At 40.0% G+C, this 26,645-nt stretch overlaps 1 protein-coding gene and 1 long non-coding RNA gene across 4 annotated transcripts in view; one reads left to right on the top strand and one right to left on the bottom strand.

The window, feature by feature from the left end:
* Positions 1 to 25,089, bottom strand: part of tubgcp6 (tubulin, gamma complex associated protein 6) — a 94,234-nt gene extending 69,145 nt beyond the window's left edge. For all 3 annotated transcript variants that reach the window (XM_034176074.1, XM_034176076.1, XM_034176075.1), the window contains exons 1-8: positions 24,798 to 25,089; positions 20,775 to 21,580; positions 20,425 to 20,588; positions 14,203 to 14,416; positions 12,457 to 12,615; positions 7,688 to 7,809; positions 4,561 to 4,624; positions 4,350 to 4,459 (exon numbers count right to left, since the gene is read on the bottom strand). In XM_034176074.1, coding sequence (XP_034031965.1) covers positions 4,350 to 4,459; positions 4,561 to 4,624; positions 7,688 to 7,809; positions 12,457 to 12,615; positions 14,203 to 14,416; positions 20,425 to 20,588; positions 20,775 to 21,560 — 1,619 coding nt within the window. In that variant the 5' untranslated portion in view covers positions 21,561 to 21,580; positions 24,798 to 25,089. The remainder of the gene's footprint in view (positions 1 to 4,349; positions 4,460 to 4,560; positions 4,625 to 7,687; positions 7,810 to 12,456; positions 12,616 to 14,202; positions 14,417 to 20,424; positions 20,589 to 20,774; positions 21,581 to 24,797) is intronic.
* Positions 3,496 to 25,745, top strand: LOC117515497. The gene is made up of 3 exons (XR_004562171.1): positions 3,496 to 3,839; positions 13,431 to 13,432; positions 25,735 to 25,745. It is a non-coding gene; the product is annotated as an uncharacterized LOC117515497 (long non-coding RNA).
* The last annotated feature ends 900 nt before the right edge of the window (positions 25,746 to 26,645 follow it).

The following is a 26,645-nucleotide window of genomic DNA, read 5'->3' as shown; positions in this document are numbered from 1 at the left end:
CTAAACCACCCACCTCCCGTTGTTTATGTCACAGTTGAATGGGATTTCATCAACCCCCGGGCCATGCCACTGCGGAGGTGTTTCACTACCTCAATGACTTCCAGCAAGGAAATTGATGATAATCCTCCATCGGCCATATTACATTTGTAGACAAAAAGCAACTCAGGTTGACTGTGTGTACTGGTGTAAGTCATGAAGAGGACTGTAACCGGACACAGGCGGGGTGACTTTCAGGCAGCTACAAGTCAGTGCCTACACATTATTATTATTACCTCCACCAAGGAGGTTATGTTTTTGGTTGCGTTTGTTTGTTTGTCTGTCTGTTTGTCAGCAGGATAACTCAAAAGGTTTTGAACGGATTTTGATAAAATTTTGTGGAGTCGTTGGAAATGACAAGAGGAACAAGTGATTAAATTTTAGTGGTGATCCAGATCACGATCCAGATGCTAACGTGTTAGCATGTCTATGGCATTTTCAATGTTAAAAGTTAGCATTAAGCAGTTGCAGCTGTCATCACGTTCGGGTGCATTTGTTTTCAAATTGTAATATTTCTTAAATTTAGTTTTGTTTATATATTAATAATCTAATGATTATTATATACCATTTTAGAGAAAGAGACAAAAAGAAATAGATCACTGTGCCAAGGAGGGAATCTCTTTAGGGTCAGTGACCCTATGGCCTTTAGACAAGTGTTTCATAAATGTTAAAAAATTCATATATTTGCAGTTTAGTTGAATAATAAATTGAGTTTTGTCTTTTATTTGTTTTTGTCTATAAGCACATGTAATATTAATATCAGTGCTCAGATGACAGTAGCTTCTGGGAAAGGTGCAAGTTGCAATAAACTGTGATGCCAAGCGCTAAGGATACATGCTATCCAGTCACAGCAGATTAAATTTTTTTTTTACTACTGAGCAAACATCATTGTTAGACTTTTTTAGGTTCAATGATTCCACGGCGTGTAGATGTTATGGCGTCAGTGAACTCATGGCCATGGCGGAGGTTTGCACTCTCTGAGTGCTTCTAGTGGATCAATATATTTGCCAATCTGTTGTATATTTTTCAAGATACACGCTCTGGCTTACAGTTAACCTAACTCTTCATACTGTAACAAGTAATTATATTATTTTTATGAAGTCTTTTTAAGCCAACTAAAGTACCAGATCATTTAATGCTATCAGAACAGTTATTCCAATTTTTTTTAAACAGAAAAACAAACTGCACTCTGGAATTTATTTAAAATAGGTTAATTGAGCTGACTAAAAAAGTTCAACTTTCTCTTGTATTTGTATGCATTAAGTTTTGATAACTAATTATACAATCGTGTCCATAAGCACTTGGATAGTGACACCATTTTTGTCATTTTGCCTCTACAACATCACAGTGGAGGTGAAATGAAACTCAAATTGTGCTGGTTGTGCAGACTATCTTTAATTAAATTAAATTATTTCAAATTTAATTAACAAAAATCTTGCTTTTACAGCACTACACAGTTTCTACAATCACAACTACAGGTGTCAGTGGTTTCCCTCACTAGTCTCCTTACATACTCAGTTTCTGAGAACTGACTCCTCCAGACAGATTTCCTATACAGCACCATACTCTTTGTATTTAATAACTGATGGAACAGAAGTTCAAGACTTATTCAGTACCTTGGAAATGTTCATGTATCTATCCCCTGACTTGTCTAAAGAAAACACTAAAAGTGATTATTTGTTACTGCATAACACGATTTTTGTTCCTGGCAAATAAGTGTCTTTTTCCAACTACATTTCTTGCAAAACAATAGAAAAGGCCCATTTTTCATGCCAAACTTTGTTTTTTTGGGCTGCACAGCAATTTTATCCCCTCAAAACAGCTATTTTTAACAATTTTCTGACTTTTTCACAATAAAACTAAAGTACAGAACATAACTGCGGCAAGGTTTATTTTCAAACATTTGAAAACAATTTTACAAAGATAAAAATGAACAGTTTTCCTTGATTTGCGAATGTGCAACGAATCACTTTCCCTTATCAGACCCCAAATGTAGTCCGCCATCATGTTTTCATTGTAAGATCCCCGATATCTGTGTTCAAAGTCCATTATGTCTTGGTGGAAGCGCTCCCCATGTTCTTCTGAGTGTGCCCCCATGTTGTCCTTGAAGTTGTCAAAGTGAGCATCCAGAATGTGGACCTTCAGTGACATCCTACAGCCCATTTGGCCATAGTTTCTCACTAAAGTCTCAACCAGTTCCACAATAATTGTCAGCCTTTGGACAACGTCAACAAAACTTTTCCATGCCTCCTGTTCCTTTGCTGTCAGTTTCTTTGGAAATTCAGGGCACTCTATGATTTTCTTGACTTGTGGTCCAATGAGCTTTCACTTTTGCCTCTGACAGCTTTGGGAAAAAGTCTTGAAGATACTTGAATGCTGCAGACTCTTTATCAAGCGCTGTGATAAATTGTTTCATAAGACCCAGTTTGATGTGCAGAGGAGGGAACAAAACCTTGTGAGGATCCACCAATGGCTCATGTTTAATGTTACAGCTTCCAACTTAGAATTCAGTCCTTTTAGGCCTTTGCTTCCGGTGATAATGTGCCGCCCTGTCTCTACTCTCCCAAAGGCAGAGAAAACAGGGAAACTTGGTGAAACCTCCCTGGAGTCCCATCAAAAATGCCACCATTTTGAAGTCCCCAATGACCTCCCATCCATACTCATCATAGTTCAAAGCTTCCAGCAGATATTTGACACTGTTGTAATCCTCCTTTAGATGCACTGAATGAGGCAAAGGAAGTAATGGATACTTGTTCCCACTGTGCAGTAGCACAGGCTTCAGGCTTCTGGATGAGCTATCAATGAAGAGTCTCCACTCATTTGGATTACATGCAATTCCAATTGCATTGAACACTCTTGAAATGTCACAACAGTACAAATTCTCTTCCTTAGCAAAGAAGCTAGAGAAAAGTTGGTGATGTTTTCTTTGGCTTGTTACTTGCACACTTTCATCCAACAAGTCCCACTCCTTCAGCCTTGAGATCAAAAGCTCAGCATTTGACTTTGTCAAAGCAAGATCTCTGATGAGGTCATTCAGATCTCCTTGACTTGGGAAGTAAGGATTCCTCTCACAAACTGTATCTGTAATGCCACAGTCCACTTCACTGTTCTCCCCATCCTCTGATTCAGTGCTTTCTTCCTCTGATGGTTGTTTTCTTTCTGAAGGTGAAGGTACAGGAAGCTCAGCACTATGTGGCACTGGTGCAATGGAAGATGGAATGTCAGGATAAGAAATAGCAGGTGCATTCTTCCCACTTCGGCATTTGGAAGGATCCACCATGCAGACGTAGCAGTTGTTTGAGTGGTCAGTGGGTTCACGCCATATTCTTGGAATAGCAAACTTCCTTGCTCTCTTTCCCCTCTGTTGTTTAGGTTGTTTAATTTTCTTTGATTAAAGAGTGAAATATTCATGAGCAAAGGAGATTCTTCAAACCTCAGTAAATTACTCTCCTGTTCTTGAAAGTTCTTGCTCAATTTGTACAAATGAGGAAGGTTTTCATGAATATAATTGCTTTGTCAACATTGTATTATGTTTGAAATTATGTTTAAACCCTTCTGACATGATCACAAAAAGAAAATATGATGACCACAACTCAGACAAATGGACTTAACTTTTCCAGAAATTAGTAGTGACCACTCAGTGAATGTGAAAACTGGTTAATTTGCAATTTCAATGTCCTGACCACAAAACCAACATTTGGAGGTCAAGACCACTCTTTTCTCTTTTGATTGGTTGTGAAGGAATGGGAAATTATGGTTTTAACCCAGGAACAAGACAAAAGTGAAAATTTGTTACTTATTTTGTCCAATTATAGAGAGAAGGACTGTGTTTCATCCTTTTTGCTGACATCACTTGATCAAGTTTTCATTGAAAAAGAGACCTGGTCCTCAACTGATTTTACCTGGTCAAATAAATTTCAAATACAATAAAATTAAAACAAGTGACTAATGTATAAATGGTTCAAATTTATTTATTTATTAAAATCCTTTCAAGTAAAGCTGAAAGTCTACACCACAAGAACATTTTGATGGTTTCATTTCAGCTCCACTGTGGTGGTACACAGAGGCAAAAACTACAAAATAGAAAAAAACTGACACTGTCTAAAGATATATGGACCTGACTGCAACATGACAAGACCAATCACAATTACAATAATTGCAACATGACTGTCATCAATTCATGCACCCCTATTTAAATTTTCACTTTTGTTGCATGAACTCTCAACTTTTACTGGTACTGTGGGGGTTTCAGATGCAGACTTCATTCTTAGGTTCTGACATTTTTAACTTCTAACACAAAGGCACTGACTGACCGTGTATAAGGTTCACAGCTGCTCTTCAGCAATGACAGTAGGACTGGATAGTTCTCATTGCTGCAGTTATTCTGGGCTTCATTGTAGAGGTAGGACAGAAGCTGTACACCCTGAGAATAACCAGGTAACATTGAGCTGACATGCCATGTGACAGTCTAAACACAATCCTGATGGCTGACATACTGCAGTTTAGACATAAAAGCCAACTCACCACAGGGAAGGTAGCTTGGCCAGCACCCAAAGACCCATCCACACAGCAGAGTTCTGACAAGTACCTTCAGACAATACAGAGTAGTTCTGATCCGATTATATTTATAGTTGTGAACATGTTTAGACACACACACAGAACTTGGCTAAAAATCTTTCAAACTCAACTGTCCCCTACTGCACATATTCCATTTTATCAAACAATTCATGTGAAGTCAGTTAAAATCTCTACTTTATTTCCATATTGTTAAAAGTTAGATTTGTTTTAGTTTTTATTCACTACATGTCAGATTTTCAGTGGGTCACCAGTTTACATTCACTAAGATGAATTACACTTTTAAAAGCATGCAATATTCCAGAATTCAATAAATTACCATATTTTCCTGAGTATAAGTCACATCTTTCTTTCTGTATGGAGAAATTACTTTTTAAAGCACATTTCCCTGGGGGCAACTTTAACAAGACAGAAACTCAGTCACACGTGTACAATACAGTGTGCACTATTACTGAACATAAGTTTTAAATTCCAAAAATAGGCAAGATGGACAAATAAACACGATGGACAACACAGTGGATGTTATATGACACCTAAATAGAGCCTTACCATTTGAACAGTGGATTGAACGTCATGTGACATTCATTATTTGTACCACTGTATGAGTGACATCATGCAGTTTTAGTTCTATTTACCATACATTTTTATCAAATACTTTTCTTTCTACTGAATGACTCCATTGGATTTTTGGTAAAATGCTTCCATAATACGAGGAAGCTAAATCCATTAGCTGCAGTGCACGCAGGAACATATTTGGCAGCTGTAGAAGCCCGATCATGATTTTTCACTGGACTGAAGAAAGCAGATGTCTGCTTGTACATGGGCTGCTGAGCTTCTCAGCGGCACTGCCTCTGCTCAGTGATGTGTCAGTGAGTTGCCTTCCTCAATGATGTAAACTCTGTACTATCCCAAATGCCTTATGTCTGTATTAGACTGTACAGTTGCTCATGGTATCATGAATCTTTTTTGAGATGACTCGAAAGCAGGAACAATACAGTTGTGTTCAAAATAATAGCAGTGTGTTTAAAAAAAGTGAGTAAAGCTCAAAATCCATAAAACAGCTCTTATTTCCACACACATACAAATGCATTGGGAACAATGTACATTCTATTCCAAAGCAAAACATGAAGAAAAATGTATCAAATCTGTTATTTTACAGAAAGTGAAGAAAAAGAAATATTATGCTGTTGAAACTATAGCAGTGTCTGCATTTTTCTTTGCAAACTCAAATATTTACTGCATAAACTGAAAAATGCTTGAAGATGGAGTACTCCTATGAATCACTGAACTAATATTTAGTTATACAACCACCATTTTGGATAGTTGCTTCATATCTGTGTTGCATGGAGCTGACCAACTTCTGGCACCTGTGAACAAGAATTCCAGCCCAGGATGATTGGACTACATTCCACAATTCCTCAACATTTCTTGGTTTTGTCTCAGAAACAGCATTTTTTGATGTCACCCCACAGGTTTTCTATTGGAATAAGGTCCTGGGATTGGGCTGGCCACTCCATAACATTAATCTTGTTGGTCTGGAACCAAGATGCCACTCAGTTGCTGGTGTGTTGGGGTCACTGTCTTGTTGACACACCCATTTCCTCTTCGGCAGAAGGCAAGATGACCTCTTCAAGTATTTTGATGTTTTCAAACTGATTCATGATGCCTGGTATGCAAAAAATAGGCCCAACACCATAGTATGAGAAACATCCCCACATCATGATGCTTGCTCCACTATGCTTCACTGTCTTCACAGTGTACTGTGGCTTGAATTCAGTTTTTGGGGGTCGTCTGACAAACTGTCCGCCGCCCCTAGACCCAAAAAGAATAATCTTGCTTTCATCAGTGCACAAAATGTTGCGCAATTTCTCTTTCGGCCAGTCAATGTGTTGTTTAGCAAATCATGACCTCTTCAGCACATCATTTTATCAACAATGGGACTTTGTGGGGCTTCTTGTCCTGAGCTTGTCTTCATATAGACATCTTCTAATTGTAACAGTACACATCAGTAACTTTAGATCTTCTTTGATCACCCTGCAGTTGATCTTTTCCTGAGTCTTTGCCACTCTGGCTATTCTTCAATCCATGTGAATGGCGGTTTCCATTTTCTTCCATGTCTTTCTGGTTTTGTTGCCATTTTAAAGCATTTGAAATCATTTTAGCTGAGCAGCCTATCATTTTCTGCACTTCTTGATATGTTTTCCCTTCTCCAATCAATTTTTTTAATCAAAGTACACTGTTCTTCTGAACAATGTCTGGAAGGACCCATTTTACTCCGATTGTCAGACAGAAATACACAGCAACCAGCATGGACAACATTTTCTATCTTCGTCCTTAAATTTTTTCACAGAAAGAAAAAAGCAGACACTGATATTGTTATTTATTTATTTACTGAACAACCTAATATCCCCTTTTCTTCACTTTCTGTAAAGTAATAACAAATTTGATCAATTTTTCTTCATGTTTTGGTATGGAATAGAATGTGTAGTGTTCCCAATGCATTTGCGTGTATGGAAATACATTTTAAGGATTTTGCACTTTACTTACATATTGCTATTATTTTGAACACAACTGTACTTGTGAAGATCCAGAATTGTATTCCAGAAGCCCCATCTGTATTCTCTACACTTAAAAGCAAGAAAGAACTGGTTCTACATGTAAGACCATAAGTACAGCCACAGGTTTCCAATTCCAATTTAAACATGAATTATGCCAATTAGTCATGCAAAATATTTTAAAAGAAATTCCATAATTTTCTGGAATTTCATGGTGCATAAAGAGGCAGTTAACTTGGTGTACATAAAGTGCTGACCCAATGAAAATGTGAAAGTGAAGAAAAACTGAAATTTGGAATTAATATTTTTAAATAACTTCATAAGAAAATAAAGTAGACATCCTTCATCACATTGTATTATACAATGGAATATGTGCAGTTGGAAAATACTGAGCTATAACATTTTTAGCTTAACGTACAGTCCTCTCTGAGAGCATAACTATATTCGCATCTGAGTTATGTAGTTCAACAGCGAGAAATTGAACTGCTGCCAATCAAATAAAACAACCATTGTGACCTCACCTAAGTTGTCGGCCTACTTTGCGAAAGAGGAACCCAACAGTCAAGAGGCTGAGGTTTGGGGGAGTGCTGAGAACGCAGGCTCTATAGTAATGAAGATACTTCCGTAGACCACCTGTAAAAGCCTGAAAGAAATACATAATTATTTTCTTATTCCGTTAACTAATGATGTGGGGAACTGTGAGGATAAAATTATATATGGACACGTTCACATTAAAGGGTACACAGTGAAAAATAGGCATTAATAGTGAAACTGTGACTCGAGTGTTTAATTTGTTTCAGTATTATATTAGTTTTTTGTACATCAGATCCACATGGTGAATAATCATGCCAATCATCCCTAAGCTCTACCATGATTTGTTAAAACATTATCGCTGGAAATATGCTTGTTTTGTGGGTACCTTTGTGTGTCAAAAAGTGTATATTTCAAATTGTACTATTAATAAAGTATAAAAAAGGAAGGGCTATATTATATATAAACCTACTTCGACAGCTACCAATACTATCTCATCCATTTATTCAACACTGGTGGAGATATTTTTTTCAACAAATATACTTTTTAATCACACATTGGAAACTTGGAAGTTTTGTTTAAAGTGTAGGTGACACAATATGCAATGTTCTTTTTAGTATTTAAGACTAAAATTAAACAGTTTGAAATTGATCCTTTCCTGGTGCACATTTACTGAAGAGATAAATATTTGGATTTTGAACTGTGCGCCACTAAAAACCAGGAACTTCTGGGCGAGTCCCAACATTGGACAAGAAAGAGCAAGTGACATCAGCACGAAATCCATTATCTTAATAGTCCCATTAATTTATGAATTTTTACAGGCTACTGACAGCCCCCTTTCCACCGAGTGGTTGGGGTCGGCGCTGCACGGTATTATACATGTCAGAATGGTTCATTCTGGCAGGCAGAACCATTTGATTGGCAGATGGAACACTTATATTGACGAGCGCACATGCACAGTGTTGTGCGGCTACTCCACTCCACACGGAGGCAAAACTGAGTATCGTCATTGTTGTCATTTTTTTTTCTTTTGTGGATCATGCCGGGCCGTGAAATGAAAATTGTGAAATCTGAGGAAAATTTGCAGGGGGTCTGGGGGGCATAGGCCCCCAGGAGCCAAGGTCTCGGGCCCCGTGTGATCCCAGAAACCAAACTAATTTTTTATCTAATGATACATTTTCAGCATCTCTTGGAACAAAAAAATCTCAAAATTAGTGCATATTTAAATGATCCTGTATTCAACCTTTCATTTGAACCGTCAATGATCATGTTGAAATAACAGAATATGACGTGGAAGTAGGACCTGGAATGATTTTCCTTTTAATTGTAAATCAAATTATGCATTAACTCAGAACAATTAAACTATATGAAATTCATGAAGACTGAAAAGACCGTTAGAGCATTTCAAAAACCACAGCTAAAGCCCATAGAATATTTTGAAAATCATGGTAAAGCATCAATAACATACATTATAGTAAAAAAGGCACATATTCTTGTGTAAATTCCTGTAAATCCACTCAAAGCCATAGTGTCTTTTTCCCATGAAAAAAGTCTACATTAATAAAAACTCATTTATATTCTTGTGTAAATTCATGTAAATCAATTCAAAGCCACATTCTTTTTTCCAATGAAAGAAAGTCTAGATTAATGAAAAAGTCACATCATCTTGTCTAAAATCATGTTTGAACAGCACAATGTTTATTTTCCAGAAAGAGAAAAACTCTTACCGTGTTTCCTGATGGCACAGTTCACTTTTCCCGTTTCTTTTATCTTTCAGGTGTGTTGATGAAGCCAGCGACAATTCCACGGATTCTTGTCCTTATCAGACTTTTTCAAGCAAACAGTCTTTCTCGCCATCTTCTCTCTGTCCGACGTCGGTCCATGACACAGACATGCTGTACAATTTTTCTTTTGAAAACTTTAGAGCTCTAAAAATTTGTGATGCCCACATGCTACGTTTAACTTAGCTGAGTTTTCACAGCCCTGATCATGGGATAATTTCTTCACGTGCTGACAGAATCATGCTTACATTAATGAATGAGGTGCTGCCGTCTTTCAGCTTACGGCGCAAAGCGGCCCCGTGGAGGAAGACAAGGCTCCGCTCACAACAGACTCTAGTGAGCCACGACCGACCTGTCATTTGAGCCCCGCACAGCCCCGAATGGCTTGTGTCGCCGCATATGATCTACGTCAAGCCACATATGATCTATGTAGCACCATGTAATGTGACGTTGATGCACGTTTAGGCATGGGTTTGGTCTAAACCTCTAGCCCTCCCACACTTGGTCCCTATAAAGTGTGGGTTTTCAATTCACAGCATTCATTCAAGATGCTGTCACATTTTTTAAACGCAGCCCCAAAAAAAGACACTCCTGTACAGTCCAGCCAGTGTGCACATCCGTGTCCCAGGCTGCTGTTCACCTGTGTTAGAGTCATTAAATGCAGCAGTCCTACTTGTTCACCCAGATCTCAGCGATCAAAAAAAGACACCACAATGAGGTGGTCACTTGAATTACATTGGAGTGGCTATACGCCCAACCATTGGTTCAATAAAGTAAATACGCGAGCATATACGCCCAACCACAACCGACCAATGAGCGAGCTTGTAAGTTCACTTCCGGTTTCAATGCGGGGAAAAAAGGCAGATAGTTTCTCTCCGGCTGCGGGAGGGTTTGCAGCCCGTGGAGGGGCTGTGATCTAAAGCGGTTCGGTTTGGCTCATCACACCCTGGGAACTGTGTCAAACTAACACCATCTTACAGGCAACAAGCAGCATTTTGTTCATAAAAACTGTTTTGTTGTTGTTAACAGGCTTCCGTTCAAAATGCTTATGAAGTTTGTCTGCTTTCATCCATTGTGGTGTTTATTTCGCAGTAAGTTAAACGTGTCAAACATACGCCGCTTTTCACGCCGCAATAGAGCCTTAAAAAAGTGGTGTAAAATAACGTAGTTTAGATGCACAAAACGTGTCAAATACACAATCATGGTTGGGCGAATAAGTTATATTTATCTGCCCAGCAGTTGGGCATGTAATGTTCAATATATGACTTATCTGCCCTACGTTGGGTGAATAGCCTTTACCTAATTATATACACCCACAACTGTGTGGCTCACATCCCCCCCCCCCCCCCAAAAAAAAAACCAACACAAAACACATCTATAACCAGACACTTAGAACCAAACCACGAGTTCCTAGACAGTTGCCTCTGTGCTTCTTCTCGCTGGCTTTATTTGTTCCACGGCTTACAGTCATTTTGACACCGTGGTCCAACTTTTAACTTTGTGTTCATCTGTTAATGTCTAAAAAAAAAAAAAAAAAAATCACTGTTTTACACGCTCGTGTTGTGCGTTCCTGGACAGCCGCCTCTGTGCTTCTTCTTGTTGGCTTTATTTCTTCCGTGGCTTACAGTCATTTTGATACCGTGATCCAAATTTTAACTTTGTGTTCATCCATTAACGTCTGCAAAATCGCTCTTTTGGGGTTCTGTGTAAATGCTCATCTTGAGTGCGAGTCACCTGCACACTTACTGACTTTTATTATTCAGGATTTTTTAAATATCAACATTTCATCATTTGTAGTGATTATTTGTACAGTTTTTGGCGTCACCTACTCTTTAAAAATGTCCCTTCCAATACAAGACGCCAAAAAAAAAAACATAAAAAATATAAAACCACACCAAATGTATTCCTTTTTAGTTACCTTACAAAATGCCTGACCTATATAATTTAGATACAAATGTTACAATCATGTTGTGCATGTTGCAAAACGTGACTTCTCTTCGTTACAAATTTTGTCCCCTCCAACACAAAGTGTGGGCCCAGATTCAGAAGAGATTTTCGTAACGATCAATGCATCAGCTTTAATCTGTGAGCAGCAGAGAGCTCCATCACACACTTCAGCACCGTGAGACACCGTATAACCTTTCTTTCATTGTTTAGAAACTGGATTACATCTCTTGTTATTTGCGCCACATGAATTTACTGTACAGCACATTAAGTGTTTTTTTTTTTTTTTTTTGGTTTGTTCATTTTTATGTTGCAAGATGCTCCGAATCAAACCACCTTCAATATTTTGCCTGTTTTAAGTTTGTATGATTTTTGCACAAATAACTGCATCTCATAAAACCTCATACTGTACAGATATGAAATCATTGTACAGAGTGTCACTATTTGGCGGCCATCTCATCTCTGAAATTTTACACTAATTCATATAAAATGTCAACTTTTGTCATTGATGGTGTTGCAGCGGACTGAACTCATATGGGGACAGTGATTCAACACAAATGCATATGGGTACACTTTCACTTTTAGGTTCATATTTAAGAAAACAAAAGCTAAATTCAACAATTCCATTTCTGCTTCCAAAGTTTCTTGGTGGAATAATGCTGGCCCTTGGTTCAAATGGCTGATTCGTTGTTCCCTCTGATCGCCTCACACACAGAGAAGGCTGACCCCGCCTCCCAGACAGAGAAGCAAATACATCCCACGGTGAATGCAAGAGATGTAATCAAAATCATAAACGTTTAATGAAAAAAAAAAAATGTTTACTGTCTCAGTGTCTGAGAGCAGCTCTGTGCTCCTCACAGATGAAAGCTACTGTACCGAACCGTGATGTCATATGATCCGAACCGTGACTTCTGCTTAAGTGACACCCATAACATATATACTAATATACATATATATCTCATGCAGCACAATGCTGACCAGGTACTGGAAAATGTATAATGTAGGTTGTATTAACGACAATTACACAAACATACCTGAAAAACTAAGCCCTTCTTGCGAGCAGACTGCAGAGAAAAGTGGCTCAACCTCAAGTAATAGGTGCCATACTGGGCCAGTTCCCCTAAGAGGCGAGACACACTCTCTGGGGAAGCTCCTGACACACATACACTAGGCCTGACATCAAACTGCAAATTCTGGGAAGCATATCAAAGCATTACAGATCAATGACAAATTAAAATCAAATAAGCAGCAGACTCCAGCTTTGTAAAGATTATAATGTTACATTTAACACTATTATAAACACTGTTACCTGCTTTAAACATTATTTCAGCTTCAAACAGTTGTTTGGCATGTAACATATAGAACAGAAATATCCCCAAAATGCTTTAACCCCTTCTAAGCCTGTATATCCCATCAATGGGAAATTTCACTTTTTATTTGTGAGATACTGACAAGCCAAAATGAGGCGGGTGGTAGGGAGTTAAGTATACCTCGGATGCGTAAAAAGACACCCACCCTCAATTCAAAGACCTGGAAAATTAAAAATCCTGTAAAATTCTTGACATGAAAGGTGAAAACTGCTAATAACAGTCATACCCATTTGTTTCATACTTTAAATTGTTAAAATATGTGTCCATTTGCGTTTGCTCATTAAGCTTTGACAACTAGGGAAATTGAATTAACACTATACATTTACCATATCAAAATATTTCCCACAATAATCACAATATGGCTTTTTCATCAAATCATTACATACTTAAATTATAACGAGTGCATATTTGAGTTACTGTTGCCTTTCTATCAACTCAACTACTCAACTCAAACTTTATTTCTTGAGCACATTTAAAACAACAGTAGTTGACCAAAGTGCTGTACAAAAGTGGGCACCAGATAACGCTCAATAAGTAAATTAATTAATTAATTAATTAAAAATAACAATAAAATTACAGCAGTCAATAAAACAATAAAACATAGAGAAGCATTTGCTCGGTTATGAAACGCCAGGGAGAAGTGGGTTTTTAGGGTCAGGGACGATCTAATATAGAAGGCGGAACTGTTCCAAAGCCTTGGGGCAGCCACCACAAAGGCCGTGTTACCTCTAGTCTTTAATCTAGTTTTTGGCTCCTCCAACAACAGTTGTTCAGAAGATCTCAAGGCTCTGGTTGTGGTGTAGCGAAGCCAAATCTCAGAGGTACACAGGGGCCAGGCCATTAAGGGCTTTAAAAACAATTAAGAGAAGTTTAAAATCAACGCGGGAGCCAGTGGATCAGCTCAAACCAGTTTTGCAATTCTTCCCTGACCTCTGCCATCAACAAGTCATTTTCACCCACAGAATAATCGCTAACATCCTAGGGATGTTCATGCAATCAGCAGTTTCTGCAAATATCAAGCCATCCAGTGTGGCACCAATCACCATGTCATGTTTAAAGTCACTTCAGTGAGTTTTCTTCCCCAGTGTGATACTTGGTTTGAACTTCACCACACCCTTTTGACCATGTCTACACGCCTAACTGCACTGAGGTTTTACTACATGAAAGGCTGAATGTATGGCTGCTTTAACGGGACTGATACAGCTTATGAAGCGGCCAGTGAATGTATTTTCATGCTGTAATTTTAAAAAAATATTTCAGTTGAATGCTTGTTTGAGTATGTAAACTTGCTTTTTTGCTTTACTGAGGTAATTTTTTACATTTCTTCTCTTCACTTTTTGTGTCAAACACCAAAAATTAAAGATCAACTTCAATGTTTTAGAGTGATGAAATGAAAACAATAGAACATACCTGGTTGAGCGAGAACGTAGTGGATGCCACTCCAATCAGTACATTGAGAAGATCCATTACCAGCTGGGTTTGTGAGTCCAGGGGTAGCGGGAAAAGTGGAGAAGGCGTGCTGGTGCAAACTACCCTCAGCTCCCCCTCCCACAGTCGATAGAGTTGGTCAAAGGCCTGTCTGCCACCTTCTGTTAGGTACAGAGACTCTCGTTTCCCCGGTGGGCTAATTTGAGAAAAAGATGTTTCGTGCGGTCAAAGAGCAGGACTGACATGAAAACTATAGGCAGGCACAAAATTCCACTGGAGTGCATGTGTAAAAGGGGTTTCACTGCAGAGGTTGGTGGCCATGCGGTTCAGTGTGGTTGTTTCAAGTGTGGAATGTTCCCGATGTGAACCCACCCCTGCCCATACTCTAATATGGAGTTGCATTGGGAAGGGCACCCAGCGTAAAAGTTGTGCAAAATCAACATGCACATCCACCTCAGATCAGCTGTGGCAACCCTGAGTGAAAACAAGGGACAAGCCGAACGGACTTACTATGGTATGATAACTGTTGCGTTGTGATCAATGATACATTTTCTGAAAACTGTACAGGCTTTTTTAGATCATTTAGGGCAAAACCTCCCTGGTCATTCTTTTTGAGACTCATTGTGACAGGGTGCATGGTCAGCCCTGTCTGGGAACAGTTGACAGACTGTCTGCAAGTGCAACGAGGTCAGCATGAAAGCATGTCTTCTGTTAAGGGTTATGGGGGAGCAGAGTGCAGGAGACACATGTCAGACACACTGCAGATTCCTCACAGTCATGAAGACATCCAAACCCACTACGACCTGCAGTCCAACGGGAGCAGAGTGGCCAGACTCCCCTGGAGTGGAAGAACAGCTAAGGAAGTAAGGACATTGATCCCATGTAACAGTGAACAAATAAGTATAAGTGAGAGTGATTGAAGAGGAGCATGTGGTGAGACAGTCAAAGTGAGAGAGTATGACTGAGTGCAACCAAGAGAGAAAAAGAGCTGCAGCCATCTGCTGCACATGTGGACTTCAGTGGTAAATTCAAATGAATTAAGTGTGGTGTGCATTAATTTAAACTATATTTTATCTCCATCTGTGCTTTGTGAGTGAACCTTAATCTTGAATTGAGGCTGAGAAGGCAATCAGCAACACATCCTGGGCACTCCACAATGATGTTGTCAACCACCCAAGACTGCGCCTACGATCACGCAAACCACTATGGACCACACACCCATCTTTCGATATCACCAGTCGATGGCGGCAAGCCTAGAACTTGGCAAATGTGGTCAACAGTGCTCTAGTAGCTGACCCAGTAGTCCAACAACCTGGTTTTGACCTGCCCCAACGCCTGTGGTCCCTTTTGAACCATTTTAAGACAGGACAGGACCACTGTGGTGTAGTACAAAAAAGATGAGGTCTGACAAACAGTAATCTATGCCTATGTGGAGATTTACAGACAACTGGGCACATCACAAACAGCTGTCCCATTATAAAATATGATGGTGGACTGCATCAAGCTGATGAAGATGCCATCAACTGGCTGCTGACTTACAAAGGAGTGTAAATTGCACACTGTATACAATCTTGAATTTTATGGTAAGCCATTTGTACTTTCAAAGTTGGACTTCCCTCTTGAATGATGACTGAGACAAGCTTTCCTCCTGGAAGGTGTTTCTGGGCGTCTGTACCACAGAAAGGGTTTTAAAGTTTTGTTTCAGATAATGGCTGATCTGAATGAGGAGAGCAACAATTCAGGATACATTTATTCTGCCAAGTGCCTCAACAACAATGACATCTTTTCAAACTCACTCATGTCACATCTGACTCTAAAGAGAGAAGCATGCACCTGGGCCCAGTCTCATAAAGCAGTCTAATCATATTAAGTCGAATAAACTCACTCAGTTGACTAATTTTTTTGACGTAGTCGTTGCACTAAGCGCATAGTCAGCTAAAGTTTCACATTACTTGACCAAAGTTTTTAACCTGAAAAAGAGGAGGCTAATCTTATTTTAGTTAACAAAACTTAAGTGTCTTACCTAAAAAAAATGGTGGCTATGATGTACCACCACTTGATGGAACGCTGAAGAGCACCCCTACGTTGCTCGTATTCTTCCAAAAGGAGAGCTTCCTCTGCTTTTGGCCATGGTTGTACAACCCAAATTCCAATGAAGTTGGGGCGTTGTGAAAAATGTAAATAGAAACAGAATACAATGATTTGCAAATCCTCTTCAATTGAATACACATGTGACCTTCAATCCCTCAGGTGCCACTGCATTAAAAACCAACATCACTGTGTAAAGGATCTTACTGTGTGGGCTCAGGAACACTTCAGAAAACCATTGTCAGTTAACATAATTCATTGCTACATCTACAAGTGCAAGTTAAAACTCTACCATGCAAAGCGAAAGCCATACATCAACATCCAGAAATGCCGCCACCTTCTCTGGACCAGAGTTCATTTGAAATGGACAGAGACAAAGTGGAAAAGTGTGCTGTGGTCTGATGAGTCCACATTTCAAATTGTTTTTGGAAATCATGGACGTCGTGTTCTCCGGACAAAAGAGGAAAAAGACCATCCAGATTGTTACCAGCACAAAGTTCAAAAGCCAGCATCTGTGATGGTATGGGGGTGTGATAGTTGCCCGTGGCATGGGCAACTTACACATCTGTGATGGCACCAACAATGCTGAAAGGTACATCCAGGTTTTGGAGCAACACATGCTGCCATCCAAGAATCGTCTTTTTTAGGGACATCCCTGTTTATTTCAGCAAGACAATGCAAAGCCACATTCTGCACGTGTTACAACAGCATGGCTTTGTAGTAAAAGAGTGCGGGTACTAGACTGGCCTGTCTGCAGTCCAGACCTGTCGCCTATTGAAAATGTGTGGCGCATTATGAAGTGCAAAATATGACAACGGACACCCCGGACTGCTGAACAACTGAAGTCGTACATCAAGCAAGAATGGGAAAGAATTCCACCTACAAAGCTTCAACAATTAGCTTTTTTAAAACATGTTGCAGGCATCCATTTCAAAATGAGCAAATATCTGCACAAAAACAATGTTTATCAGTTTGAACATTAAACATCTTGTCTTTGTGGTGTATTCAATTGAATATAGGTTGAAGAGGATTTGCAAATCATTGTATTTTGTTTTATTTACATTTTACACAACATCCCAACTTCATTGGAACTGGGGTTGTATAATGAGGTGCTGACAGCTGCAGAGAGCTCTGTATACAGTAGGGTGGTTCAAAAAAATAAAAGTTGGAAATTCATTACTCTCACCCCTTCATTTTATGATGCTTTGGGAAAAAAGAAAGCCTGCCAAATATTTTTGTCATACATTAATATTTAGAGGTAGCACATCATACCTGAAGGTTGTAAATATATCAATTATCGCTGCCCGAGTGCCCGTGCAATAGGTTAGCCATTATCCAGTATCTAATCACATTACTTATAAAGGAGGATAGAAGTTAACCACCTGAGTGTAACTAAAGTATAATTTTATATTCAATTTAAAACTATACCTGGGTTTAAATATTTCTCACAAACAACATACTTTCAAAAATGTTATTTTAGGCTACAAGCTGAAAATTTTGCTTCAATTCACAGCTTTTTTTCTTTCAGATCTTTGGTGATGGTGAATCTAACATGAGATAAATGTAAAGAGAGACACTTGCTGACTTAACATGCTTAACCATTAACTGGAAACTTCAGTAAAACATGTCAGCTACTAGAAGTAGAACATTTGTATACCTTATTGGTTCCACCGACTGAAATACAGGGAAACAAATTGCCCTCAAATGGGCAAATACTCAAGGTATTTTTCTTCAAACACACTGATTTGAAGAAAACTGTCCATGATGCTGCTGTGACCTCTATAGACATGGCAATTCCTTTTTGGGAGAGAGCTAGAATCCCACTGAGGGCAAAGCAGCATCTGATCACAAAGTTAGAAAAGGTGTTCGGAAAAAGGAAAACACGGAAAAAGACCAAGAATCGCAATACAGACAAGCAGAAGAAAGATGAAACAGTGCTTTGTGAATCTTTGGAGGACTTGTCTGACATGGCACGTCAGGATGTCCTAACAATGATAAAGTTTGAAGATGACAGACAGTTCCTACTTGCTCAGCGAGAGAAAGGTAGAGGATGCATGACAGGCATAGATAAAATACAAACTGCCAAAGAACAAAGAGCAGAAAAAAGGAAAGCTGCAGAAGCAAAATACAAAGACAAACTGGAGGAGCCTGGACCAGCTAATGTCTCACTACCTGACACTGTCTCCAGCCAGAGTGAAGAGAACACAGAAAGTCCAGATGAAGAATTTGTTAAGCCAGTGCCACAAAAAGCCAGTAAAATTAAAGCTGTTGTAACACCAGGACTTGCAGCAGCATTGGATAGGACCAAAACAACAGACAGAAGCGCCACCTATATTCTGACTGAAACAGCAGCAAGTCTTGGTCATGATGCAAGCAACTTAAATATCATTATCATGTAAAGGATGTTCTCTTATGTTACACAGCTGTATAATTGGTTCTTGTGCTGATTCATACATTTTTGAATATTAAGTACTGCAAGGCATAAAGAATATTATTGTTTGGAGCTAGATCAAAATATATGTGGAAATATATAAAGCATAGACTTATTTAAATTTATCAATAATGAAACAGTATTTCATCAATAAAATGAAAATGCAATGTTTGATTGTTACAAAATCTTCACTACCCCAGTATGTAGGTATTGTAGGAGCATGATACATGTACGAGAAGAACTGCATCTCACAATTCATGTTTTAGTGTTAACTATTTTATGGGATATGAAAAGATTTGATTTTCCAATGTATTGCCATAATTTCTGTCCTGACATATCAATATTAAACTGACAGAAATAATTTGGAAATATCTGGAAATGACCATACTATATGACAAAGTTATTGTGAGCAAAATCTTTAAGGGCTGTGTGCTACCAGTAAAAATTATTAGAGTTTTATGAAATTGTACATGATGTGTTTTTATGTTAGGTACAACAAATTTAGAGGGTGAGACTTGAAGTTTTTTGAAAAAAATTTTTTGACCATTTTTATGGACCACCCTAGTTAGTATACAGTCCTCTTTCAGGGCTTTTTGCTGGAAAACTTTCACAAGCAAGTTTGTACATGTGTAAATATGGTTTGGGGCGGGACGTCATGTTGTGTTAATTTGACAATTTACATTTTCATTACATTTTATTCTCTCTCTCTTTGTACAGCCTTGGAACTCTCTTTCTCTCTCTGACCTGATATGAAGTATATTCACTCTAAAACATTGCAGCCTCATTTAACAACAGAAAACATTTTTGAGATTTTAACAGAAACATTTAAGCTTTTTGCTAAAGTGTGAGAAAAATGCGGAAGTAGCATTTTGCACACACGCTGGCGCGTATGCAAAACAAGTGTATAATGGAATTGTATGTAATTGGGTGGATTCAGCAATCAGTCATAATAATATGTGCTCAGATGCAAAACAGTAGGCAATCATAAGAATTCTGATTACATACCAGTTTTAGCTATAATTAAAAAATAAAATTAATTAATTAGGCCTGACTCCCTTAATTTTGAAGTCATGGACAAAAAAAAAAAAGACAAGAATGTGAGACCATCCTCATTAGGCTATGGGCTAGCCCCACATGTTAATATAGCCTATCTGCAGTCATTTCATTTCATTTCATTTATTTATACAGGAAAAGGTTAAAAAGCACAATTGCACATTACCCCAGGCCTGACTCAGTAACACTGTTTTACAGCAGGTTCCTGTTTTACACACAAACCTAACATGTACAGCACACAATCATAAAGTGATCAGTCAAGTAAGAGAGGTAGGTCAGTGGTTACACGAGTAACTATTCATTAAATCGTCTCTAAGTTTTTTTAAATAGTATCTCTGAGCTGATAGATCTAGTGCCCTCTAGTCAAAAGCACCATGACAAATGCCCTCAAATAAAACCAGAAATAATGAATTTACACCACCTCTTCATCATTTTCAAAGGTTCTGAGGCTGTGCACCAAGCAAACTAAATAAATAAATCACAAAAAGAAACTAGCATCACTGTCCAAATACCAATATTAGTCTTTGTTGCATTCAGTTAATTACATCTCATTTGGCATGCTTTTCATAAAAAGGTCAACAATAATACTTCAAAACATACAATATACTGAGGAAGGGAGTCATATCACTAACCAGCCAACAGACTCCCAACATCGACGTCTGCCAGGCTCAAACGTCCGAAGGGCCTCCCAGATATCAACCTCTGGAGTGGGGCTCGGCTCTGACTGAGAATCTGGCGTCAAGTTGGAAGCTGATTGGAAGCCCTCGTCCTCAGACTGGTCTAAAAAGGAAGGGACCTCCACATACAACAAGTAACACAAACATTGACCACACAATTAAACAAAAACATACATGTAAAAACATGAACCACATCAGATGTTAAAACTTACTTGGACGACATGCCGATATGGAAATGAAATATTCAAACCCATCTATATTGGCCAAGATACAAGACTACATAAAAAAAAACCATAGTCACCTACCCTGATAGCTAATCCAGTTACATCAACATTACTGGGAACAGGAGGCAGATCCAGCCTTACGTCTAGCTCTGAGGTACGAGTGTGTTGTAGCGCTCCAAACAGAGACAACCTAGTCTCCTTCTCAAACTTTTCCTCCACGTCTAGATTAGACCTCAGTGCAAGAAGTCCTGTGCCTGGAGGAGCATCCATTAACCTTTGAATCCCACACAGATTGTCAAGAGATCCCCATTCCTCCCTACACACTAAACCCCACGCCCGGGCCTCGAGTCTCTGCAGCTCCTTGCTCTGGTAGCCCCAGGGTTGTGGCCTTCGTAGCACAGGCCTCTCTCGCCTCATGTAGTCCCTGCTGAATGAAGTTGGGGGTGGAAGTGCCGAACCAGCTAGCTGCACCAGGAGCTCAAGGACAGAGTCTATTTCCAACAGGCCAGAGGACACTCCCTCAGGCAGCCTCCCCAAGTGCTCCTCCAACCTCTCTGCTTCCTCCTGGCAACCTGCCACCCGTAAATCAAAAGAAATCATCAGAACTTTGTTTCTGGGTGGTGTTTTTGCTGTGGCACTTGGTCCTGAAACAGATCCTTTGGTACCATCTTGGAACAGCTTTGACAGCAGCGCACCATATGCACGCTTTTTGAGAACTCTGCGGAAAGCTTCTCGTGAAACTCCTCCCATAGCTCGGCGCTTCCATGAAAGCCCAGACAGGCTGCAGTCACACAGGGCGCCCAGCAGCTCAGTGATGCTGTTACTGCTGCAGCTGGGCTTAAGGGGCTCATTGGGACCCAGGGACATGGTGCCACTATTTCCTCTACCTGTGTGACAAAAACAAAATGCTGTTATGGTTCTCTCAGTTGTATTTAAAAGAATGAACCAAACTCATATAGCAGGACTACCAGCAGGGGGAGGGTTCATTGGAATTCCACATCGTGTATTGTGGATATTTTCATTTCACAAATATCATCTCCTGCCAGCAGATAGACCCAGGACAAGGTATTTAAAAAATAGTCCTTTAATTCCCTAAATTAAGAGTCCTTAATTTGAGGAAACACACACACAACAATTAACCTCTAAGGGAATGCTTGACCATGGGTTACCTTGTTTCAAACATTATTAATACAAATACATCAATCCTTAATTTCAGATCTGTTAGTGAGCAATGTTATTAAAGTAAATGTATTATTTTGAGGTGGACAGTAAAGCCTTGGAATTGTAGCATGATATTTCAAGTACAGTTGTGAACAATAGGAGGCTAAGATGGTCCTCTCACTTTCAGATATTACGCTTGTGTCGTATGTGCTACAGAACGTAAATACAAAACTACACAATTCGAAGTAGCGAACTGAAAGTACGAGGTCTGTCCAAAAAGTATGTACCTTTTTATTTTTTTCAAAAACTATATGGATTTGAATCACGTGTGATTACATCAGCCAAGCTTGAACCTTCGTGCGCATGCGTGAGTTTTCCACGCCTGTTGGTTGCGTCATTCACCTGTGGGCAGGCTTTGAGTGAGCACTGGTCCACCCCTCCCGTCGGATTTCTTTTGTCTGAGAACTTGCTGACAGACTGCCGCTTTGCTCCATGAATTTTTTTTCAGAAACTGTTAGAGACAGGCAGTTGGAAACCATTCGATAGATTCAGTTGGATATCGGTGAAGATTCTGTCGGCGTCACACAGATTATGGACTGTTAAAACCTTTTTAAAGACGGCCCACAGCGACGGAGGGCGTGCGGCGTGACCGAGCGGCCATCGACAGGCTGGAACGACCAGATCATTTCTAAACTGAACGCTGTGTTTAGCCGGGACATCATGTGACTACCACAGAAATGGCAAGAGAGCTGGACATAGCACTTTTGCGGCACATTCCACTGTTACAGGAGATTTTGTAATGAAAGACGTGCGGACGATTTCGCACGTCGGCACGAAGCAGCTCAGGACGCGCAGCAAAACAAAAAAACCTCTGTGTTGGAAACCATTCAGAAGATTCAGACGGCTTTTGATGGCTTTCAGTCGAGTGAGTATCCGAGAAATTGTGTAACAGCTGGACATGCCCCAACATGTCCTGTGAGACTTCCAAGACGGAGGTGTTTTTTTGCTGTGCGTCTTGAGCTGCTTCATGCCGACGCACGAAATCTTCCGCACGTCTTTCATTACAAAATCTCCTGTAACAGTGGAATGTGCCGCAAAAGTGCTATGTCCAGCTCTCTTGCCATTTCTGTGGTAGTCACATGATGTCCCGGATCAAGACAGCGTTCAGTTTAGAAATGATCTGGTCGATCCAGTCTGTCGATAGCCGCTCGGTGCGCCACGCGCCCTCCGCCGCTGTGGGCCGTCTTTAAAAAGGTTTTAACAGTCCATAATCCGTGTGACACCGACAGAATCTTCACCGATATCCAACTGAATCTATCGAATGGTTTCCAACTGCCTGTCTCTAACAGTTTCTGAAAAAAAATTTCATGGAGCAAAACGGCAGTCTCTCAGCAAGTTCTCAGACAAAAGAAATCCGATGGGATGGGTGGACCAGTGCTCACTCAAAGCCTGCCCACAGGCGAATGACGCAACCGACAGGCGTGGAAAAACTCACGCATGCGCACGAAGGTTCAAGCTTGGCTCATGCAATCACACGTGATTCAAATCCATATAGTTTTTGAAGAAAAAAAAAAAGGTCTGTTACTTTTTGGACAGACCTTGTACAGTTAATGGGAACACACATTTGCATAAAAACTGATTGTGGAATGGAGAACACTGACGAGGACATCGGTTTTACAACTGTCAGATTCCTGTGTTTGAAGGTTTTAAATCTTTTTTGGGGGGGGGGGGGGGGTCTGTGCCCTCAGACAAACAATACTGCAGACTGCATGGGCGAGTGTCGCTCTAGCTACTGGGATAAAACCAGTCACATTTTTTCTAAGGGCAGACCTGAGCTACGTTAGGTACTATATATGCGTGCACACAGCAATGTCTGTTTGTGGATGGTCTGTCACGCTTTAAAATCAATTAACCTGGACAGTGAGTGGATTGCCTTCCAGCACGAGGAGTCTGCACCCTTAAAAAAAACACATAATTTCAGTAGTCAGGTCAAGTTTGGGAGCATCCACTTTGCATGTAGCGCTTTGCCACATCCACAACACCAAGAAATCCACTTGATTTCTGAATGGCAATCTGCCACAGCTAGGTGAAATGTGAGCATCCCCTTAGGTTTCTCCAGCCACTGGGGTCCTCAACAATCACACACCTATATGCTGGATCATCTACAGAGAAACACAACATAGTGTCCAAGTCTTGCAACCATACAGTAACACAGGTAGCACTAGAATCCCAAAGACTTGGGCATTTATTCTCCTGCAAAGATACCACAATCACCAAATTTTTCTCTGGCTACACAAAGAACCCATAAGCTCGTCCCAGACATCTCTTGATCTCAAAGGCTGAGGATCCAAAGACACAGATGTGATTGCTGACATAAGCAAGCATCCATATTGCGTTATTTGAAGACAAAAAAAACAACTAATTATTACAGGTTGCTTGCTTATCAAAAGTGGTGACAAATTTCCATTGATCTTTCAGATGACTGATCAAGTCAGATCTGAGAAAATGCACTGCTGCTGCAACCCCAACACCACAGAAATGCCTTAGGTCCTGGATGGCAACCACCCAGGCAGACTCGTATGCACATCCAGCTGGTCCATCCACACATCTCTCATCATATATCTGCCAAGTGAAGTATGGGCATCCCAGTGGCCTTCTCCAGCCATTGGGGTCAACGCCCAAGCACCGATGTACTGCTGGATCATGCAGATTGATTGATCAATGTCAAACAATACAAAAACAATTACCAGCAAATATACTGATCGTTAAAATATTTTTACAGCCACACTCCTGGGTCATCTCTAAAATTATCCGTTTCAATGAAAATCGCTGCATCCAAAGATGCAGGTAAGTTAAGCTGGGTAGTTCCCACTGTTTTCTTTTGAAGGATACATAAAGAGATAATGGTTAACGATTTTCTCTGCTGACAGGCGTATTGTTTACCTTCACAGTGCGGTGAGTTACTAGTTTATCCAGCTGACAGGTTCAACGCAGTATCCAACCCAAGCGACCGCTTCGTCTGCATGCTAGCGCACTTAGCTGTTAGCAAGCTAGCATTCTCCTGAACAAGACAGCTTCCTTATTTCAGCAGACGGAACCTGACAGGAAACATCGAAAGTGTCTGGAATACTTCATGATTTCTCGTCGCAGATTAGAAGCATTCATTTATAAAGGACGATGTTGCGGTGACTCGTATAAGCTAGTGATGTTGCGCTTGCTACCAGAACTTCGAAGCGCATGTTGATAGACGTTGTTGCCAGATCTTTTGACAGAAACAAGCGTCCTTGTTTGTGAAAAGGAAATCCAAAAAGACGTCCGAGTGCAGGACCTGTGCCTTACATGTTTGACACGGAGTCCTGCAAATTAAGTCTTTGCCATTCAGCGATTCAAATAACCAGTGACCTGCTAAGATGATGACTGGATGTGTTTGGTAATACGTCTGTTAAGAAGATCCTTGGACACTGTTGGTATGACTTTGTGTCAGTTGACCGAGGGACATTCAGATGATTATCACGTACATGATCCAGCATACAGGTGTCTGAGTGATGAAGACCCCAGTGGCTGCAGAAGGCCAAGGAGTAATCACTTCATCTGGCTGCTGCAGTCAGAGATGGAGAGGTCTTCCAGATTGGTTGCCATCCAGAACCAAAGGTGGTTCTGGTGTGGTAGATGTGGCAACACATGGCACCAATGCATGTTCCCAGACTTGACTTGAACTAGCTGAGTTACCCGTTCTATGCATGGATAATAGAGAAGAATTTAAGCCATGTCATTGTATATTTCATGTCACTTTAGTTAAGGTGTAATAAGTTGCATTGCATTGTGTGTATGTTGTCATCATTCATTTTCATAGAGCTGTGTGACATTCATGAGACTCAAGTGAATGTTGATTGCTTAATTACTGTGGCTGTGCATTGTGAACACACACACACACACACACACGGTCAGCTTTATATATTAGATGGTTCTGTATGGACTTGTTGCTTGATCCATTTGGTCCAGACTCTTTGAATTAAGCCATTATGACCTTGAGCTCGACCTTTCAAAGTCAACCAAGGTCTAAAATCTGACAAAATTAGCAATAACCAATACAATGACTTTGTAACTCGTGCAAATCTCAGTACACATTTAAAAATTCTTGTACACTTTTACAAACAGACTCAAACAGTGAATGTGGTGCAGTTACACAACTCTCCACATATTTTCCCCAAACTATTTTGCTCCAATAATGGCCTCATACAAGACCAACCACCGCACAGCTTATGTCAAATCAACATGTGGATCTGCTGTGGTAACCCCGAGCAAAACAGGAGCAGCCAAATGAATCACACTCTAAAATTCAGATGACCATCACATTATTTGTAGAACATGTCAGAGTTGTTCAAATATCTTTTAAAAAAAAAAAAGCTCAAACAAGCCCAAAAGCCGCTTTTAATAAGCAAACCTGGCAACACCGGATGCTTTCGTTTGACGCTCTGCAGCGACTCTTTTTGAAGCACTGATGACGCGCTTCATCTCAGCAGCATTTGCCGCTTCGACGAATAAAATATATCTCCTTTACTGTGATTGGACAATACTGTCAGCGGCGTTGGGTGGTTGGATGGAATGGCTGCGACGCACTGCTGAGTGGCCAAACACAAGAGTAGTTTTCTCTGGTCCCCTCCCCAATCGGACTGGGAGTCACATGTTTAGCCGCATGTTCTCCTTGAATTGCTGGCTGTCTGAGTGGTGTCCAAAAAATGAGGTGGGCTTCATAGATAATTGGCAAAGCTTCTGGGGAAAACCTGGTCT

The sequence above is a fragment of the Thalassophryne amazonica genome, chromosome 8 (genome assembly GCF_902500255.1).
Source record: "Thalassophryne amazonica chromosome 8, fThaAma1.1, whole genome shotgun sequence".
NCBI lineage: Eukaryota > Metazoa > Chordata > Actinopteri > Batrachoidiformes > Batrachoididae > Thalassophryne > Thalassophryne amazonica.
This window is presented reverse-complemented; position numbering and strand designations above follow the sequence as displayed.